Source organism: Emydura macquarii, unplaced genomic scaffold (assembly GCF_026122565.2).
Source record: "Emydura macquarii macquarii isolate MOO-44397 ecotype Brisbane River unplaced genomic scaffold, CSIRO-AGI_Emac_v2 contig_499, whole genome shotgun sequence".
NCBI lineage: Eukaryota > Metazoa > Chordata > Testudines > Chelidae > Emydura > Emydura macquarii.
Window position 1 is genome coordinate 5,821,032 of NW_027130636.1, and position 21,382 is coordinate 5,842,413.

The following is a 21,382-nucleotide window of genomic DNA, read 5'->3' on the forward strand; positions in this document are numbered from 1 at the left end:
CACCTGCACTCTGGCTACACAACAGATTCTACCACTGCTATCATCTGTTAAGCTGCACTGTACAAAAAAATTGCTTCCAAGGTTTGGAAGGTGAGATGTGTGACCCAAGAACCTCTTAATGCCAACTGGTAAGTGGATGCAAAGAGGTTATAGGAATCTCCTGATTTTGGTATGTACGTTCTGGTTCACAGAATGTCTTGAGATCTCAAATGAAAGCTGGTATCATACTGGTTATCAATATTGTTGTGAAATGTGTGTACAGATGCTATGTAAGGAGCTGTTTACACACACACGCACGCACGTGCAGAAATATGTTCTTAAAGTCTGTGTATGGAGTCTGGACTCCAGCAAAGGTGAAAAACAAGTTCTCTGTCAGACAAGAGATGTTTATTCATCTCTCTAGTTACATGTAAATTGAATATTGCCTTGTTCACTATTGGTCATTTATCGCCACTTTGAACTGAATGCAAATGAAGGATTGAGAAAAAGTCTACCAGGAAGAGAAAAGCAGTAGTGGCTGGGAGAGGTGGGGCGGGAAAACCCTATCTAGAGATATACATCAAAGGTTTGCTCCACTATATTTGGGAGGCAAAGACAACACTCTGGCACCTTCACTAAGGGAGTGAAAGGACAGCGCTTTTGCTTCATGAAGAAAGGTCTTGGTTGAAAACGCTGAAAAGAACTTTGGTAAGATTAGCTTTTTTAGACAAAAGAGTAACTTGTTAGTTAAGTTTAGTCTCTAGAAAGCATGTTATGGTTTTGTTTTACACATAACTGCTTCCAATATTCTCTATTTTTTTGATAATATATTTATGGTGAAAACAAAAATATGTCTATCTAAGTGATGCGGTGTTAAGCAAAGTGCTGGTCCTGAGTTGAATCTTATATGCTGGTGTGTACTGTTCCCTTGGGAAAAACAGACCTAGTAATTCTGCGAGTGTCCCATGTATAGGGGGCTGGACACTGCAGGGACTTGGGAGTTGGTGTGTGCCTATTTCTACCTGTACAGTGAGAGTGAGTCCTATAGCAGCCTGGAAGATAGTGCTTGTGCTGCTAGGGGCTGATGGTTTCAGAGAGCTGATCCACCAAAGGCAGACTTAAGAGTGCTTCACACTAAGGGCAGGTGGTGGTGAGGTGCCTCACAATCCAGATACTCTGAGGAGTGTCACAGATGTTACTGTTTATTACTTGGAGCTGGAGGACAGTATATGGAGAGGATTTACATAACTCCAGGGGTAAATACTATATTGCAGACCTCAGAATCTTTGCAATGTAATGCAGAAATTTTAAAAGCATCTTCATGAGAGCAAATTACACAGTGGTATTGTTACTATGCAAAAAATGAAGTGCAGCATTCACAATTCTAGTGAACGTGGTTTACCCAGGTAAAGCTCATCCAAGGTGAATACAGTCTGAATTCAACCAAAACAGGGATGGTGGGAATTTCTAATGTTCACCATAACAGCTTCCGACTTGCATTAGGCCTCTTGCAGTATACATTCCACAGGAAGCTTCACATGGGGAATGATCTCACCTCAACATGCCATTGCTTTCCCAGAGCATTGACTACTCGTCCTTCGATAGGCCTGCGACAGGCTCCACAGATTGGGATACCCATCTTGTCATGGCAGGGCAAGCAATAGAGTTCCCCTTTGAGCTCCCTGGCCTCAGCAGTCAGCTCCTTCCTAAAATATCACAAACAAGCATTCTTGAAGCAACAGTGACCCAAGCCCCAACCAACAACTGTTTCACAGTTAAACCTGACACTTACATGAGCTTCCCTCCAGACATGAATCTCTAAGATGAAGCTGTGGAAGAGCGAACTTCAAAGCAAACTTCCATGCTTTGGCCCCATCTACACTACAAACACAGGCATCCTGAAATATGCTTGTGAAACACGGCTGTGGTCAAACCACTTTATAACATGGGGTTATCTAATAGGTCTTACTGTCCACAAATGCAAGGCTAAATCACATGGAGTAGCGTGGCCACAACTATGTTTAAACGGTTTATTTTTGTACTGTAGACAGGACCTTTGAGACTGGCTCATTTCCACGAACTGTTTTCAAGCCCAGTAGACAGTGGTGCCAAGTGAGCAGTGCATGGAGGAAGGAGAACCCGATATAGTTGAACAGAAGAACTGCAGTTCTTTTAGCCTTTTGATTCCAACTCTTTTGATCTTTCACACACAGAACTTCTTGTCTGCCAGACAACTTAAAGGCTGCAAAGTGTAGCCTTCGATTACAGAGTCCAGAAAGAGACTGAACTGTTGTCTATACAGTACATTTCCCTTGTTTGTGGATGGAAGTTAGGAGAGGAGAATATACCCGCAGTGGGTGCAGTTGAAGTGATCTGGATGGTAGGAGTCATTCCTGAACATCAGAGGCTGCTCATCGATTATCAGGTGACACTTCTGACAGATATACTTGCCCAGGCCCTTGGCTTTCTCACGATTATGGCAAGGCCTGCACAGGTGCCTAGGTGAGAATTAGAAAGAAAGGGAAGCATTAATAGATTCTTTCTAAAAGAGAGTCACGCTCTGCACATTGTTGGTTAGGGTTACTGGTTTCTTATCCTCAAGACAGCAATTAACCCCACTGTTCTAGAGTATGGGAGTTAAACATCATCTAATGGTGCTAGCACTAACCAAGCCCTGAGGTAGCCTTGTAACACCACCTGCCCCCTTCAGGATATAATCAGGTATTTCCTAGGCCTCCTTATATGGCATTTCCTTCCCTTCACTGTGGCTGTCAACTGCAGTAAAAACAGTAGAGAGTTTAGTTACCTATAAATTGCAAGTGCACACTCAGCTTACAAACACAATGGAGACTCCAGGCCCAAATCACTATGCATGAAGCATCTGCTTTCGTATGTAGCGAATAAAGACATACAGGTGTGCATGTCAGAGTAGCTAATAATCAATACAGCAGTGAGCTTGTGTGCACATATGAACATAAGCATGTCCTTAGGGATCCATAAATGGGTTTGTGTTCACATAAATCTATGCACACAATCCTCTGACTGCTCTCTTGAAGGGAATCCGTTCTCGCTGCTCCTCTCGAAGGCACACTGTTTTAGTGCCTCCACTACGGTTGTCCTCATTAGCCAGGCCAAACCTGTTTGAATCACAGCTCTTCTACCCAAAAGCTCCCAATAAGTTTAAGACAAACAAGGGAGTCTGCAGCTCTGTGCTGCAAACCCTTAATATTTTTCAGACTGCAATAAGTCATGATCGCTGAGGCTGGCATTGCTGGGAGTCCAGTCTGTGACAAGAGGGATAAAAGATGAACAGCCATAAAGGTCAGTGCTCCTGTTTATACAGAGACCAATCAAAAAAGGAGCTGAATCAGCCAGTTTTGTGCCCAGTATTTAAAAGCTCTCATGACGTGGTCTTTAGTTAAGTTCACCCATCGGCTGTCTTCTCGGCACTAGAATTGTTTGCTGGGCACAGAGGTTTGGACAAACTGAACATACAGCAGGCAACCAGGGAAAAATCTATGCATGTTTTTTCACCATTGTCCAAGTTGACAAAAGCGTGCTCAGTTCCCCCTCACTACAGTCACACATACAGCCATGGTTAAGATTTAATGGTATTCTCCCAAAGAGCCCATCAGATATAGTGAAAAATGGTAAAGGAAAGATGGTGTCATGACTAAAGCAACAGACTGACTGGGAGTCAGAAGATCTGGGTTCTGTTCCAGGCTCTCTCTCAGATTTCCTGTGGGACCTTGGACAAGTCACTTAATCTCAGGTTTCCCATCTGTAAAATGGGGCTAAGAATACTGCCTTGTGGCACGGCGATGTTGTGAGGCCTCACACATTTATGATCCTCAGATGGAAAGCACCAGCGTAAGTTGGAAGTATGATTATTATTTTCCTCCCTTTTTAAGTCCTCTCTTCTGTAGCAGTCTCTTTCCAGGACTGGAACCACTGTTCTCCCAGATGAAGCAACAGTCCCCAGAAAAAGCAGACAGCACCCCATTATAAGAGGGCATGCAGCTGTCCTCATCCCTGGATAAAGGCATCAGTTTTATTCAGCACTGTCAAATGAGGACTAATTATACAGGGCAGGACAGTGGGACCCTGCAGCAAGTGTCCTGAAAAAGATCCCTCTCATTCGGCTGAATAAAGGGCCTTCAGCCCTTTGCACTGATAAACCATTATCAACCCCTCCCCATTCACAACCCCGCTCTGCTGTTCCATAGACCCTCCTCTATTGCAAGCAAAGGGAAGTCTTGGAATCGCAGAGCTGTTGCCATAGCAGCCGCCCCTCTTACCCCCACTCCCACCATTATGGAATTATCCCATTCTCAAGTGTCCCGTTGTGTCTATTAATACCAGACTCCCCCCGCCTGCACAATCCCCCTTTCCAACCCTCTAAAATAATCACAGAACTCCAAAGAGTCAGTGTAAAGGAGTTGGGGGGATCCCAGAGACTTTAATAAGCAGGACAAACACATTGAAATATTCATAAATATAACAGCAGCAGCAGCTTCCCCCTTACAAGGGTTCAGCTGGAATGAAAACGGCCTTTCATTGCAAGTGTGCCATCTCCTCTCCTCTCTTGTGTGAGCTGATAATGCACTATCAGAGCTAGCAGGACTCTATATAGAGGGGCTCTCTCTTCCACCCTCACTAAGTCTGAAACGATCTGCTCCTTCTGAATCATCAGACTGCTTTCAGCTTTGACGCTTCCTCTTGATTCACTGGCATCGGAAGGTGCTCCCAGAGATTTACTTCAGAAGGACTTTACCCTCCACCCATAGGACTGCGCTGTCAAGAGGTAAGAGAACTAGCTTCGGCTGGTAGAATAATGGAGGAATTTTCCTGGTGGCTTTACATTGTAGTAGCTGAGTCAGTGAAGGGATAGGAGATATACAAAGCAGCTGATTCACATAGCGTATGAATTGTTGTTTTTTTTTTGTTGTTTTTTTTTAAAAAGAGTCTACAAAGAATTTCATTATGATCACTATTTTCCCCTGAATTAGAATAACTTTCCAAACTTCTCCACATTGAGCCATTAGCATAGACAGGCACAGACCACAAACATAACCCCATTACATTATTAATATCCTACAGAGGATTCTCAGCCAGAGGAGGATACAGACATGGAGGGCGTTTCCAAAGACCAGTTTCATCCAGTGTTGGACTATTTTCAGGGAAAGATGCAAGACCCTCCTGCTTGACAAAGCATTTTCAGCAGCAGCAATGATTATTTAAAACAAAACATAAACAGATTATTCCCCAAGCAGAACCACCTTTAATCAAGAATGAGAGAAGAGCCGAAAAACTGTGAAGTCCACCAAAGACCTCATCATGCACTTCTAGCTGAGAAGCACTTAGATATCATGATGGGAATTGTAGCAAAAACCCAGCTAGCTTGATTTCTTATTTATGATAAGGTAGAAAGCTTTGCTTATTCTTCATCAAGCCTTTTATTAACAAACAGGTAGAGCACCTGTTGGAATGGTAATATGGTACAGCGTGGGTGTGGGAGAGTCATAAAATATGGCTATATACACATATCCTAAATGACTAACTACATCCCTTCTTACAAATCAGCTATGGGAGGCTTGGAATAATGGCTAACTCCAGAATAGAGCTCTGTTCAGCAATCCATAAATCACTAAATACTCACGCTACCCCAGTAGCGCAATTCAAGTGGAATTCTGGGCTTGGGAACCAGACAACTAAAGAAATTATTCAGCCTACTAATTCAGAGCCTCTTGCATTGTAGAGCAAACCACGAATACCAGATCATTTTAAATAGCAGATATGATTTCTAATTAGCTTCAAGCAAAAGCATTTGTACATGCTAAAGTGACAAGTTTACTAGGGAAAAACTAAACAAAAAGCCGAATCCAAAATTTGCCCATTTATTTTGAATCGGTAAATAAAAAAAAGAATAAGGTGCTAAATATTCTTCATGTGCTTATTAGCAGTGGCACAGAGTAAAGCCATCATTGGTTTTCCACAGTTGTAGTGTTATTTTGCTATGAACACTTAAAGGTGCACATTCTCGAATTAGCATTTCAAGTTTCCAAGCCAGTGCAGCAATTAATTCTAGTGATACATAAACTTTTCATGAGCTACGCAAATGCCAAGGACACCTTGACTTTCATGTCAACAATCAACACTAAAGGCTACAAAAATTGAAGTAGGTTAAAACAGCACATTAGTCAAAATTTTATGAGGATCATTTGAGTTTAGAGCCTAACTGAAGTGTTTTGTAAACAGCACCCTGTTTATCTTCTCCATAGCCTCTGACAAATTAAAAAAAAAAAAAAAAAAAAAAGGAGGAGCCCACACAGGCTAACATATGTAACAGCAGCTTCCCCTCATAACAATACTGACTTTTAACAAACAGAACATATGTAAACTAGATCCATCAACGTTTTATCAACTCCTGCAGCCCCAATCCCGGAGATGGTTCTCCTCCCTGTCTCTACTGTACTGGACTTCTCGAAATTCACCACTCAATCCTCTGCAGTCCTGCGGTGAAATCCTGGCCTCATGGAAGTCAATAGAAGTTTTGCCATTGACTTCAACAGGGCCAGGATTTCATCACTGATGTCTTTGCTATTGTGTGTCAGATACTGAGAGAAAACTGAGTCCAAACTCCAAAGATCATAGCTCGATGCACCATGAGAAGTCAGTTCTAACAGAATCTGATCCCCAAAGACAATTTTAAGAACATGATAAAACGCAGGCCACTCCGAGTCCCTTAATGTTTGGGCTGCAGACAAGGAGCAAACCCATCGCCTGGAGGAAGATTTCACCAAAGAGCTGGCTTCAGGCAAAGGAAATTGCTGTCTGGACTGTATGATGGACAGTGTCAGCCTCAGTCTCATCTATCTGGGGTTTATCATTTTTAATAGGGAGTTACAACTGAATATAACTAATGGCTAATCACAGTCTAATATAACTATTGCTATGCAGTATCATGCCTCCTTACACACTGTTGGTAGATAGAATTATTTAAATAAATGGAGTGGCAGAATGAAGAAGGTAAATTCAAAGAGTCATACAACAGGTATTATTGTGCACATGCCTATACTTCAATAGTCATCAATGGGGTAAAGTTTACTCCTCCTTTGGTGTAAATTAGAAAAAATAAGAAAAATTCCTTCTGATAAGGATAACAAATCTTTAAGCTTCCAATACCGCCTTCAATTAGGAGTCTAAACTCATGAGGTTTTTTCCAAAGACACTAGGACCTGGAGTTGTAAAGAGGTAAGTAACACCAGTAAAAATGTGCATGCGCCACAAAAACTGTCTTTGCATGTACACACCTGGGAAGCATGCTCACACAGAGGCACATCTCCATTCTGTACAGATAAATGTGCATGCCCACTGTTACAGAACGTGCTGTCCTTTGAAAAACCTGCCCCGTGGAACAGAATTCTGCTCGAGGGCTGATGCAGGCTGCCCCTCATACTCTCATTTTTATTTTTTCAGTAATAAACAGAAACAAGCACACAGCTGGTTGGAACACAAAGGATCCTGCGTTCCCAAACCTCCAAACTTCATAGCTCAGCTCCAGAACATTTCAACAGAGAAAGAGGGACCCACTGTGGCCAGATGGGAGAATTTCTATTTCTTAATTCTATCCATTCTAACTTCTGTTGATCTTCTTCCTTCTTTTCTGTTAACTAGCTTGGCAGTGGTAGAAGCCCAGTTCAGAGTACGCTCACCTCTAGCCACCTACCTGCCTATCTGAAGCTTTGATGTTGCCACCAAGATGGAAGTTTTCTTGGGATTCTGTTCCCAGTATCTACATTACTGGATGATTCTTCACCAGGAATTTCACCCCTTAAATGTTTCTGAGCAATAATCATAGTTCTTAGGGGAGGTGGGACATTACCCTCTGCTACAGTCACTCATCTACTTCTGTATGATTTCAGGATGCAGCAAGGTTTTTGCCTGAGGCATCTAAGATAACATCAGCAACCATCTGAATGGTTTGTTAACTAGGGTAAGGGGGAATTGGCTGCTCAGAAAGGAGGAAGCATCTATTTACATATCTTCATTAAACACCAGTGATGGCAAAGGAAAGAGTGGACGCTTCGCACAGAGAGGGGTTGCCTGCACAAAAGCCAGACTCCTACACCAAAGAGACATTTTCCTTGACTTGCGCTATCATTACTTAGGGAAAACACTCTTCTTTCCCAGATACTTTGATACCCAGTTCCACTTCCCTCTGCCTTTGTAGCCTCTAATACATCGCAGAACACTCCTGCTCCCCTGGTGGGCTTCCTTCCCTGCCCAATATTTCCTCCATCTATCTCAGCACTCTCTCTCCCCTACTTCTTCAGCTTCCTTTCTGCTTCCCCTTTCACAAATATACCATAGCACCCTGTAGAACAGGTTGAATGCTACAACAGTGTCATTGCCATTGCATCAGGGGTCTGCATGGGGCGGGAGAGGCAAGCAGGGGAACAGGCCCCCCCAATAATCATCGGGGGCACAGAACTCCTCCCAGGCCTAGGACCACAGTGGTGGGAGGAGGAGGAACAAGCTCCTCAACAGCTCCTCTGGCCCCGGGTCTTGGCGGGAGCACAGAAAGTACACCTCCAAAAGGAGTCACATTTAAATTCCCATATGGTGTTAAAGCACTCCCTTGCTAGTTCAGAATATAGACCAGTATGACAATTCGAGAGCCTTTTATTTTTAAATAAAAGGAGGAAAACCAGACATTTGACCCCCATTCTAAGCAAACAAGTAGGAATAATCAAGTTTTGCATAAGTCCTTCTCAACTAGCCAAGTACAAGAGTGTAATGTGGTTTTGTCAAGAACATGGTGGGTGCGAATAGATCCCCCTACCAAAGTAAAACCTGCAGAGAGTGATGCCATGATCTGTGAGATTGGAGGGGAGGAAGAAATTTCCTGAAAGTTTTCTCTCAGTTTCCAACAGATCATTCAATTGCGCACATGGGTTTGCTCCCTGTAGAACACGCAGGTAGTTTGAACACATGGGTTTTTAGGATCTGCCAGAGTCCAAGGCTGTCTACACAGAGCCCCTGTGCCTCTGTGATGCCCCTTAGTCTCAAGTCAATCTCCCACATGCCCCTGTTAGCACAGCTGCAGTGAAGCCATGCTGTCATTCACTTTGCCCCTTTGCTGGCTGCTGCCCTGTATGTCCCAAAATGCATTAGCCTAAATTTTCAAGAGTAACTACTGATCTTGTGAGCCCAAATTGACTCCTGAAAGGAGTTTTAAAGGACAGGTGTTTGTAGTGGATCATGGCATCAACCCCTGCAAGTTTTCCATTGGTAGGGGAACCCATCCACCACCTTTGTTGTGTCCCAGTGAAGCACCCTCACTGGGCCCCAGGGACAAGGGGATGGTGCTGCAGACATATCTGACCACCCCCCGCCATTCCCCCCGGGAAACATTGGGAAATATATGCACAACAGACTCTACTCCATGCAGATCCAGCTCACAGTTTTGTATATTGTCATTTTACAGACTGGGGAGTAGGTGAGGGGGAATAACGCAGAAGACTCAAAGCCAGAGTAAGAGTTACAAAATTCTAATTCAAGATCTGTTGCATCTCACAGAAAAGCTCTAGCTCAGTCTCCACGAAAGTCTGGTCATTTTGCACTGCTGATGTATGACAAGAATACAGTCAATTTCACTATGAGAAAGCTACAGGGTCAGCTGCAGCAGAGAGTTACTGGAGCTTTCAGTGGACAGGAACATGCAGCTACAGAAGAAGGAGCAGAGTAGCAGGGAAATTCCTCCTGGTAATATCCAGGCAGCTAGGGAAATCCAGTGCTCTTTCCTAAAGCAAGTCAATAGTGTCTCACTATCTGAATCAATTTATCCAGGAGCCTCTGCACAGTTTGGAAGAACCTTCTTCTGGATGCCAACCCAGTAACAAAACCTTTAGATCAACTCTGGGGATTGTCTGGTTAAAAAAAAAAAAGAAAAATTAATTCCTGGCACCTGTTCCCAGGAACCATGCACCTAGAGATATTTCTACCAGAGATGGATATGTGAAATCTCCCCTCCCCATTCTCTCCAGCAATAAGCCAGATACCCTAAGTTTTTGTTTGTTTGTTTAAACAGAGGATACCTATGTCTCCAGTGAAGTTTCTGTAGAAGGAGCTCTTTGCAAGTTGTACCAATATTTTGGCATCCTGCCAAAACCAGTCACTCTAACTGAGTATATAAATGCCTGTTTCCACTTTACCATTAACCTGGTACATGGATGTTCAGCTGCTTTTTGACATCTTGGAGACAAATTTACAACCAGTGGATTGCATTACAATATTGTCTTCAGCTTACAGTAAAGACCTGGAAAACTCAATTGAGAATGAGGGGTTTATAAGCAGGTCAGACTCTGAGTTATAAAAATTGGACCGTGTGCTTTGAAATACTAGTCTCAGCAAGCAGGAGACACATTGACTGATTTCCATGCTGTCTCACCATTACCAAGGTTCTTCGTAAGATCTGTTTTCTTGATTTTTTTCAGGTTCCTGCTTGGTGCTCCAGAGCTGTAGTAAGGAATGAATGATCCAGCACAACCCTCAAGCCTACTGCTCAACTCCTCCCTGGAAACTTCGGAACCATGTGACAAAGAGACCCATACAGAGAACATCCTTTTTGCCACTTTTTATCTCTTGGATTTCATCCTGGCTTTTGCTGGCAACACTCTGGCTCTTTGGCTCTTTGTCCGGGACCAAAAGTCAGGTACTCCAGCCAATATTTTCCTGATGCATCTTGCTGTTGCTGATCTGTTTTTTGTGCTGGTGCTACCCACCCGGCTGGTATATCACTTTTCTGGCAATCACTGGCCATTTGGCGAGATCCCATGCAGACTCATTGGCTTCCTTTTTTATCTCAACATGTACGCTAGTATCTACTTCCTCATGTGCATCAGTGTTGACCGCTTCCTAGCCATTGTGCACCCTGTGAAGTCCATCAAACTCCGCAGGTCACTCTACGCCCACTTGGCATGTGCCTTTCTTTGGGTTATAGTTGCTGTTGCAATGGCACCTCTGTTGGTCAGCGTGCAGACAGCTGAGATGAATAACACAACTGTCTGCCTACAGCTCTACAGAGAGAAGGCATCACGCCATGCTCTTGTGTCTTTGGCAGTGGCATTTACCTTTCCACTTGTTACTACCGTGACCTGCTACTTATTGATTATCCATAGCCTGAGGAGTGGGAACAGAGTTGAGAAGCACCTGAAGGAAAAAGCCATCAAGATGATCATTGTTGTTCTAATGATCTTTCTGGTCTGCTTCGTACCCTATCACATCAATCGCTACATTTACATTCTCCATTATGATGGCACCAAGACTTCCTGTGAAACTCAGAGAGTCCTGGCACTCAGTAACCGCATTACTTCCTGCCTCACCAGCCTGAATGGTGCCCTTGACCCAGTGATGTATTTCTTTGTGGCTGAGAAGTTCCGTGAGGCTTTGTGCAGCTTGTTTTGTGGCAAAAAGGTTGTAATGATGCCTCCGAGTTACGAGGGGAAGACAAATGAGAGCTCACTAAGTGCTAAATCTGAATTGTGAGCAAGTGATCATATTTGCTGTCACTTCTGGGCCCAACATAGCCAAGAGACTCTCTAGAGAGTAAAGGCAAGTAACTCCAAGGACGCAAATGTTACCCCCAAAATCAGTCTCATTCTTGCAATATCAAGGAGGAAAGTTCAGTCATTTCTATGCATCTACAACCAGCAAAGGCTCATCTCCTCCAGAAGACAGATTGTAATCTCAGTAACTCACAAGACATCTGAACAAGAATGCAACAGCAGCAGGATCTGTTGCCCAGTCCTGAAGCTGAGGCCTGAATCTTATGGGTGGAAGCAGGAAACAATAATTAATCAAGCCATGAATTCTCCATCTAAGAATTTTATACTCAAGGCTCGTTCAAGCAAAAGTTGGCCACCCTGAGAATCAGAACTGGAATTCAAGGACTAAGATTCAATGGGTGATCTGCCCCCTGCCCAACACACACACCCTACCCTGAAATCTTATGCTGTGCCAGATACAATCCTGAGGTATCACAGGAGAATAGGTAGAGTGCCTACATCTATTGCAAATGTTTGTAGAGAGTTGGAGAGATATGGTATGCTGTTGAACAGGAGGAAGGGGAAACCTGTGACTGGAATAAAAGGGAGACTCCTGATTCCTCAGAGAGCTCAACTTATTGTCACCACAGTCCTCTTGTCTATGCCCAGGATTTGGGCATGAGCAATAAACATCATGCTAGTATTTCAACCTGTCCTTGGGTTTGTGGACCAGGGCCTCAGGAGCTGTTTGCTGTTAGAGGCAGCATTTTCTGAACTCTCCCTGTGGTGTAGTCCTGTTTAAATTATTAGTCACCTTAATAACCTCAGGCTAAAATAAAAGGGAATGGAAAGGTGTCATGAAAATCAGTAAAGGAAACATCTTCCATTGTTTTGTAAATGCTGAACACTGAAACCCTGTAAAAATAATGAGACAAGAAGAAGAGAAGTAGGTATGCTGAAAGTGTGAAACCCAGCCTGCCTGGGAAGAGACTTAAAGATCTTTAGGTGTTTTATAATTATTAGGGCTGTCAAACAATTAAAAAAAATAAATCGCAATTAATCGTGAGATTTAAAAAAAGTTGATTGATTGCAGTTTTAATCACACTGTTAAACAATAATACCAATTTAAATTTATTTAAAATATTTTAGATATTTTTCAACAATTTCAAATATATTTATTTCATTTTCAACACCGAATACAAAGAGTACAGTGTTCCACTTTATATTATTTTGATTACAAATATTTGCACTGTAAAAAAGGTAAATAAAAGAAATAGTATTTTTCAATTCACCTGATACAAGTACTGTAGTGCAATCTCTATCATGAAAGTGCAATGTACTAATGTAGATTTTTTTTATATACACATCAAAAACAAAACAATGTAAAATGTTAGCGCCTACAAGTCGAAGCATGAAAGGGGCATACGAATATTTAGCATATCTGGCATGTAAATACCTTGAAACGCTGGCTACAACAGTGCCATACAAACACCAGTTCTCACTTTCAGGTGACACTGTAAATAAGAAGTGAACAGCATTGTCTCCCATAAATGTACACAAATTTGTTTGTCTTAGCAATTAGCTGAACAAGAAATAGGACTGAGTGGACTTGTAGGAGGTGAACTGAAAAATACGGTTTCTTTTGTTTATCTTTTTTACTGTGCAATTAATCGCAACTATTTTTTAAATCTAGTTAATTTATTTTGCCTTAAATCACATACATTAACTGCAATTAATTGACAGTCCTAGTAATTATTTTAAGTTCTGCTTCATGTGTTTTGTTTGGTCTGAAAAACATTTCATTTGCAACATAAGATCACTAACCTAGTTTAGCTTAACTACCCTCACTCATCAATGCTGCACTGAATGGAACACATCTGGATATTAAAACAGGCGGGGAGGTAGGAGAAATCATGTGGTATAAAGGGAGAAGAGCAGAAGAATCCACGAGGTCCTCTAGCAACCTTGCTAAGCCCATAATATTTGCCTGTGAAGTGCTTAGATACCACAGTGATAAGCACTTTAGAAAGCCATATGACAGATCAATCTTATTCACATATTCTACCTATGCCACTGGGAAGGTGACTCTAGGTCTCCACAAGTTTAGATCCTAAATTATGAAATCAAGCAGCTTTTTTATCTTGGTTAAGTTTCTAGAACCCTGACTGCTTTCCCAGATGATGCCCTGCACTGCTCAAAGGCACTGGCTAATCAGAGACACAAACCAAGAAGCCAAAAGGAAAATCCATTAACTGTAATTCTGGAAGCCATGAAACTGGTGTTATATGGAGGATTACTTGAAAGGGAAATAATTATGGAAGGTTCCCTAGTCGACAGGGTGAAGCAAGTAATCTTCTTTCCCTTTCCCATGTTGATCACCTCAGCAGGTGGAAACATCAAACTAAATGACTTTCCCAACCACGGCTGAACAGATGTATAACAGCCTGAAGTTAATACACTATGCTTCAGAATTCAAAACTATCTGCCAAACTGTCTGTCTCTCTTCTTACCAGGATGTGCTTTTGGACAAGTTTCCTGTCCTGTTTGTATTACTTTTGCCATAATTTTTAAACAAAATTTTTTGGACTTGTTTATACCTGTTTGATATATAGATAGATACAGAAAATAAATAGTTTCAAAGCACCAGTGAGCAGATGATTTTTACATTAATAGAGGCTTCCTCTCAGTCTTTCATTATGCCCAGGGTTCCCACTCAATCAGTAAATAGCCTGCCCAGAGACATCTCACACACACACATTCACACTCACACGGATCATGCCAGGAATCCTTTCCCTCTCCAACTAGCCTCCTGCCCATTCACCAAGCTCAAATCTACTGGCATTTTGCCTTCAGGTCCCTCCTCTACCCATATTTCGTTGGATGGTCAGTATCCTGCCCATTGCCCTTTCTCGACCTCTCTCTCTCACTTTCCAACCTACTCAGGGCTTATTCTGAATCTTTCCATTCTTCACCTGCCAGTTTTTTTTATTTTGTTTTTTGCTAATAGACCTTCTGCTCCCACATCCACAATGCACTGGGCAAGGCTTCTGGGGCTTTGCACTTTCTTACCTGCCAGCATTTTTTACGAAGCCTAGGTCGGCAAGTGCCACATCACAGAGCTCACAACGGAAGCATTCTGGGTGCCAATTATTATTCATAGCCTTGATCACACGTCCAATAATGAACTCACCTTGGAGAAAAAAAACACAACCCTTTAGATGCAAACAGGAACTAATTTCAGCAAGAATCTCTCCACCACCCACTACCACTCCTTTTCAATGCCACAAGACCCAGTATATCCTGACTCACTGAAAATGCCACTTCCTCCCACAAGAGTACCACAAGCACATCTTCATTCCTAACCACTGTCACAGTAATTCTCTGTTGCCGTCCACAGTTCCTGCTACTTAGGATGACCCTTGAGTTAAAATTTTCATCGAATGATCCCCATGACCTCTACTGAGGGAAGAGAAGTAACTGGGCAGTTTTGCACGTGGAGGTCTTACCGCATTGTCCACAGCAGGGTGCAAACAGCATCTGGAAATCATGCTCACAATACTTTCGACCCTCAAACTGTTAACAAAATACAAGAGAGAAAATTCTTAGTGAATCACAAACTGTCCACTGTAAAAATTCAGACTGTATTATTTGAGTTTGCACGAGGCAAACTTGTAAAGGTTAAGCTAGTATATACATTTCCAAACCCCTCTTCAGTTGCCTGTAATTGCCTTGAAAAAATCCTTGACACTTTCCATACTTTGTCTCAGCCCTATGGTGAATTTTCTTGGAAAGTGGAGCTAAATCAGTGTAGGTATGTTTAACGTGGGCTAAGGTGCAGGGGAAAGCAAAACCGAAACACACGCAAAATCCCACTTGTTCTATAGTTAGCTTGTCTTGTCCTTTTCTTCTGAGTTCACATAGCCCAAAAAGGCTCAAACTGGACATGATTGTTCTCATGCAAAATGAAAAAGAGCTTAGCAGTTTTAAAATTATATTTTCAAATTACATGTGCTATAAAGAATTTTACAGCCAATTTTCAGACAAGTTCACTAATTTTGGTTACCCAACTTCAAAAAATCTTGTGCCAAATTTTCAGAAGAGCCAAGAGCCCTATCCTCAGATGCAGTTTTGAGCATTTTTTTCCCCTTTTCTCCTTCCTCATTCACCACTTTTATTTTAAAAAAGGAAGCAGGGAAATAAAATGCAGAAAATTAAGTTAGTGCAGTATTAGGGCTGAGAAACTGAATGTTTAAAAACATTGGGAAGTTCAGGAATGAAGATTCTGACAGAAATATTAAGTCCCAGCTTTTCAAAGGAGACCCTTTTCTTCTCTGGTGAACTACACACCCACAGAAATTGTGCCCACATTATTTGCAACCATAATTCACTGTGAATGAAAATTTTACCATTTAGGTATTTAAGTACCTGTCCTAATTTGTGCTTGCAAGTTAGGTACTTATCCATTTCTATGGTAAAATTTATGCCTAAAACTTTACATGAACAAAAACACAGGGACAATTTTAGTGTGTGAGAAACTGAGATCCATCTGAAAACTGGGCCTTAAAAGGATGCTTTCAGGTCAAAGGTAGCCAAAAATTTAGACTTTATAAAATGTGTCTTAATATACAGGACATGCATATAATGTGGTCGAGCCTAACATTTATATAGGAATCTTGTGTTATGGATTTCCCAACTTCTGCATGTTTCATTCTACTATCTTAATGTGTGTTTTTTAATTTAGTTTTATATTCTAAATATGTATTTTTCTGTTCCACTGCATCCTAATTTTGTTTAATTTATGCTTAGCTGGGATGAGTGGGAAATGACTTTCTAACACAACTCTGGATTTGTCAGTCAAGTCAATGATAACAAAGCTTAGGATCAAAAGAAATGGAAATCAACAATATTAGGGAACTGAAATTCTGTATCCCCACAAAGTCTGCCCATTGCTGGTCAACTGGCCAGACAGATTTCCCAAGGAAAAAGACAGCAGTACATTTAAACATAAGTCTAGTTAAAAGTGTGATTATTTCAAGATTAAGAGGCACAGAGAAGCCTAAGGGGAGAGAAAAGGCCGAGGAGACTGCTGACAGAACAGGACCTGTCTAAGGTAATATGGAGAGGCCTGTGAAGCAATCTGACTGGGCCCTTCATTGGTAAAACAAGATTATGTGGATAATCTCCTGCATCATCTACTCCACCAGCTTGGAGGAAAAAGCCAGGGGAAGAAGGCAGGAGAGAAATAAATAAGTCCAGATACATAGTGTGTGTGCAGAACTGAAGGAGTTTCCTGATAACATGAGGATATGGGAACCTAAACTGCATCTTAGTGATCATGTGACAACAGTAAAGATCACAGTGTCACTTTTTCCCTCTCACTGAACAAGCAGTGGTATTAACTTAAGGAAATAGTAATATCCTATAGCTACAATGCTTCACCACAGAGCTTCTTCCTATTTTTCCTGACCCTCCTGTCTGGCTTCCTGCTATGGTTTTAAAGAAACAGTCCTTGTATGCTCACATCAGCCAGGGTCATAAAGAGAATGAGACATCCCATGTCTGCAGGAGATTCCAGTTATCTCCACTGATCTCCTAGACAACACAAAGCATCTCACACTCCCATGTCATGTGGCACTGGACCGTGAGCATATCACCTTTACCTGACGAGGTAGCCCCTCACACCAGTGACTTAGGGGCCCCCTGCTGCTTTAGATTTAGCAACAATTTCTGAATCAGCCCACTAAGAGGACTAGTTACACTGGGAAGGAAAAGACAAAGAGAAACACTTATGGCAGGCAAAGAATGACATGAAGTTTTATTCTGTCAGTAGTTGCATGCTCTCAGCTTTCACAGAGTTTGCAGAGAGCCACAGATGCTCAGAATCTCCCAGGATCAGATTTTTAAAGGGAGAAGTCACGAAACTTTCTATAGCTTCACATAGGCAGCAACGTCACCTCATAGAAGAGTCCATCTGGGAACTGTCGGAAACACTGAGCACAGACAAAGCAGTTCTCATGATAGAGCTCCCCATTGCTGTTCACGATCCTCTCAGAGGGATCAAAGCGAGCCTGGCAGCGCTCACACACCGCATTTGCGAGGGCATCAGACATATTACTGAGGAGGAAAAAGTTGAGAGTCAGAACACGGACAATGTCATAGATATCAAATGAACATGCATCCATCAAAAAAGTAACATTTCAGTCACCAACATCAGGAAGTTTCTTCTTGTTTTTCATCCCTTTTTGCATGAAGAAGTACAATGAAAATAATGCAGCATGCAAGGGAATGGAATCAACAAGTTATTCAGAGTCAACATCAGATATTTGTTATATCCCATACAGGTGGAGGAGACAGCCACATAATATGCAGAACTGTATGATGGATTCATTTATCATGCATCTTTGACAACCTTGCCTGCCTTCTGCCCACAAATCCCTCTCCTATCTACTTATTCCAGACACCTTCCATTAAAACACAAAACAAATGAAAACCCTGCAGAGAAATGTTTTCTCCTTTTTTCCTCAAATGTATAACTGCTTCACTCCCTTCCAATAAACATCACACTTGCCTGAGAGCTAGGATGGGAAAGACTGAGTCCAGATTTTTAATGTATTAAAATGTCATAGCTTTAAAGTTCTATCTCTCATGTGCCTGCAGGGGTAGGAATGGCAACTTTAAAAAATGACGAAGAGAAGATTACCAGTTTCCTAATGGGATCAGCTTTCTTTTAAAAACTGGAATACCTCAAAAGTATCTGAATTTAGTATGGTAACATTTTTAGGTATAGTACAGATATTTTATATCTTTTTAAAATGTTTTTATTGTTCCTCCCTCTGAGCTCTACATGGTTGAAGTGATGGTAACATTACATGATGCATACGAAAAACAATCCCAATCAATATTTTAAGACCCTCAAACATTTATAAAATAGCCTTTCTGTAGTATATGCTTTATATACAGAACACTTGAGGGGGTGGTATAAAAGGTTTAATCAACACGCACATATGGCCTGCATAAATTTCTTTTTCCTTTTCTTCCACTTTGTTTGTAATGTTAGTTCATTTTTTATTGTATGCACAGTATTAAGTAAAGATCATAATAATGGCTATTCGGTCTTTCCCAAAAGCAAAGAGTCAGGAACTGCTCTAGACAACTAGATTTCTTTTGTTAGCATTATTCTGTGCCATCTTGTTTTCTGCAAATATTTATCGAAAACAAGAAATCAATACATTTATTCTAATAGGTGCCGACAGAGAAACACACATGGAAGACAGAAGCCTGATTCTCCAATGTCTTGCACCTTGCAGCCATGTACACTCTGGCAAAGTGAATATAAAATGGTTGTAAAATGTATCAAACTAGAATTTCCCACTCACACTGGCAGAAACACTTTACATCCATTTTGCATTTTACAAGACAAAGGAAAACCAGGTCCACTGATTAGATTAGAATCAATAATACTAATTTAGAGACATTAAAATGTATTTTGTTTCCTCTTTGGAATACAAAGGGGCCTTTATACTTAGAATCTCACCAGCATTATGACTAGATTTTATACAATAATCCCACCACTAAACACTCACTCAAATCAACTGGGGAAAAAAAACCAAGAACACTTAGTCCCTGGGTTCAGAGACTTGAACTACACAACAACATGGTTTTAAAACAAAAGGAGGAAGTTGAACAATAATAAAGCGAGACAATATTCTAAGTATAAAGCTGTAAATATTGCTTCCCCTCACTCATCTTCTATATTATGAGAAGAGTCTAGAGGGCTGGGGAAAAATAACAGTTTCTATAACTAGAGAAACCAGGTGGGTGAGGTGATATCAAACCTGAAGAAGAGCTCTGTGTAGCTTGAAAGTTGTCTCTTTTACCAACAGAAAATTGCCCAATAAAAGCTATTACCTCACCCGTCTTGTCTCTCTAATATTTTGGGACTGACACAGCTACCACAACATTCCAAGTTTCTTCAACTGTCAGAGGTCCACGGCAGTAGCAGTGGCTATCCCTCGATAGAAGGATGATGCCTGCCAGGCGGAAGTCATCAATGAGACTTAAGATGGCTGAGGAGTCCAATTTGTGATTAACAGATTTTTCCACATGACAGGTGGTTGCTTGCAGAGAGCACAACTGTTGGCCAGGAGGCTGTACACTTTCCTTCCTCCTCTTCCACTTCTCAGCCTCTTGAGCAAAACAATTCTCTTCAAAACAGGCTGAGGCTTGATATATGATATGACGTCATTACAGTCTACTGCCTGCCAGCTCTTCCCAATTCATGGGGTCAAGGCTGCCCTTCTGAAGATATACTTTCAGGATGTCCTTGTAGCATTTCCTCTGTCCTCCGTGGGTTCTCTTACCATGAGTAAGTTGAGAAGGAGGACTTGTTTTAGAAGATGAGTATCAGCCACCTGCACACAATGACTAGCCCAGGGAAGTTGATGTTTCATAATCTTCGCCTCACCCTGGTGACATTAGCTGCAGAGAGAATGATGGCATTGGTGTGACGGTCTTCCCATCTGATACGGCGCAGCGCTGTTGGTACCACTCCAGGTCACCTATGTTTCACACCCATAAAGCAGAGTGGGGATGACTACTGCATTGTAGACCAGGATCTTAGTTTTTACCAGCAGATCTCTATCAATAAAGACACAACAGAGCAAGCTTCCAAAGGATGCGCTAACACAACGGATTGTATGCTCAATCTCCACATCAAGTGGGTCAACTTGTTCTGGGGCAGACCAGTGGAGCACTGTTGTCTTCCCAATGTTGAGGGAGAGTCCTAGGGTATGATAGGCACCTGAGAAGAGATCTAGGGTGGATTGCAAGTCAGCCTCTGTGTGTGCGAGGATAGCACAGTCGTCAGCATGCTGAAGGTTGGCAATAACAGTCCTGGTGATCTTAGTTTTAGAATGAAGATGCTACAGATTGAAAAGATGGCCATCCATGTGATACTCAATCCCAATTCCGGAGGAAAAGCAGTCATGAAGAATCAAGATTATAGCAAGAGAGATGGAGAAAAGGGTTGAGGCAATAACACACCAGTACAGAAGGTGAACAGGTCTGTTTCTAACTCATTAAAGGAGGACGGTGTTGATCATTCCATCATGAAGTAGCTTGAGAACACAAATGAACTTCAATGGAGAACCAAACCTAAATAGCACCTTCCATAATGTTTCACAATTGATGGAATCAAAAAGGCCTCAATTAGGTCAACAAATGCCATAAACAATGACTGGCTTGTTCTCTACACTTCTCTTGGCTCTCTCATGCAACAAAAATCATGTCAGTGGTCCCAAGACAGTCTAAAACAACACTGGTATACCGAAAAGACATCTTCAGCAAGAGGGAGGAGATGGTTCAACAGGATGTGAGCAAGGATCTTCCCAGCAATGGAGAGAAGGGCAATACCTTGGTAATTCCCGCACACTGACTTGTCCCCTTTCTTAAAAATGGTCACAATATTGGCATTCCTTAGGTCAGGTGGAATTTCCTCATTAATCCAACTTCTAACAAGGAGTTGATGAAGTTTTTGCACGAGTGCTATTCCACCAGCGTTGAAGACCTCCATGGGGATGCCATCTGGGCCTGACACCTTGTTGTTTCTAGTCTGAGTGATGACATGCAAAACTTCCTCAGAAGATGGGGGTCAGCAAGAGGTTCTATTACTGGATGCTGAAGAACAAACTCAAAGGTGGCACCTGAGATTCAGATTCACGGTTCAAGAGCTCTCAAAACACTCCCTCCAATGTTGCTAAAGGGCTACCTTGTCCTTAAGAAGGGTGGAGATCCACATATGATAGCGAATATCATATGTGCCCAATACTAAGCACAAGGTTTCCTTGGTAACAAAC

At 41.9% G+C, this 21,382-nt stretch overlaps 2 protein-coding genes across 8 annotated transcripts in view; one reads left to right on the top strand and one right to left on the bottom strand.

Moving 5' to 3' along the window:
- LIMS2 (LIM zinc finger domain containing 2) overlaps nucleotides 1–21,382 on the bottom strand; it is a 107,046-nt gene that overhangs the window by 56,559 nt on the left and 29,105 nt on the right. For 3 of the 7 annotated variants that reach the window (XR_010918150.1, XR_010918149.1, XM_067538847.1), the window contains exons 1-5: nucleotides 17,483–21,361; nucleotides 15,035–15,101; nucleotides 14,598–14,718; nucleotides 2,328–2,477; nucleotides 1,535–1,685 (exon numbers count right to left, since the gene is read on the bottom strand). Coding sequence is in view for 5 of the 7 variants with exons in the window: in XM_067538847.1 (XP_067394948.1) it covers nucleotides 1,535–1,685; nucleotides 2,328–2,477; nucleotides 14,598–14,718; nucleotides 15,035–15,101; nucleotides 17,483–17,710 (717 nt within the window). In the remaining 2 variants the exon portion in view is untranslated. Of the gene's footprint in view, nucleotides 1–1,534; nucleotides 1,686–2,327; nucleotides 2,478–14,597; nucleotides 14,719–15,034; nucleotides 15,102–17,482; nucleotides 21,362–21,382 lie in introns of those variants that run through there. The other 4 variants (XM_067538845.1, XM_067538844.1, XM_067538846.1 and 1 more) reach the window with 2 other exon arrangements.
- GPR17 (G protein-coupled receptor 17) lies at nucleotides 10,513–11,529 on the top strand. The gene has a single exon (XM_067538848.1). The coding sequence runs from the start codon at nucleotides 10,513–10,515 to the stop codon at nucleotides 11,527–11,529; it is 1,017 nt and encodes a 338-aa protein (XP_067394949.1).

Excerpts from the sequence above, each read along its gene's own strand:
- GPR17 (XM_067538848.1), top strand. The coding sequence starts at position 10,513 with ATGAATGATCCAGCACAACCCTCAAGCCTACTGCTCAACTCCTCCCTG.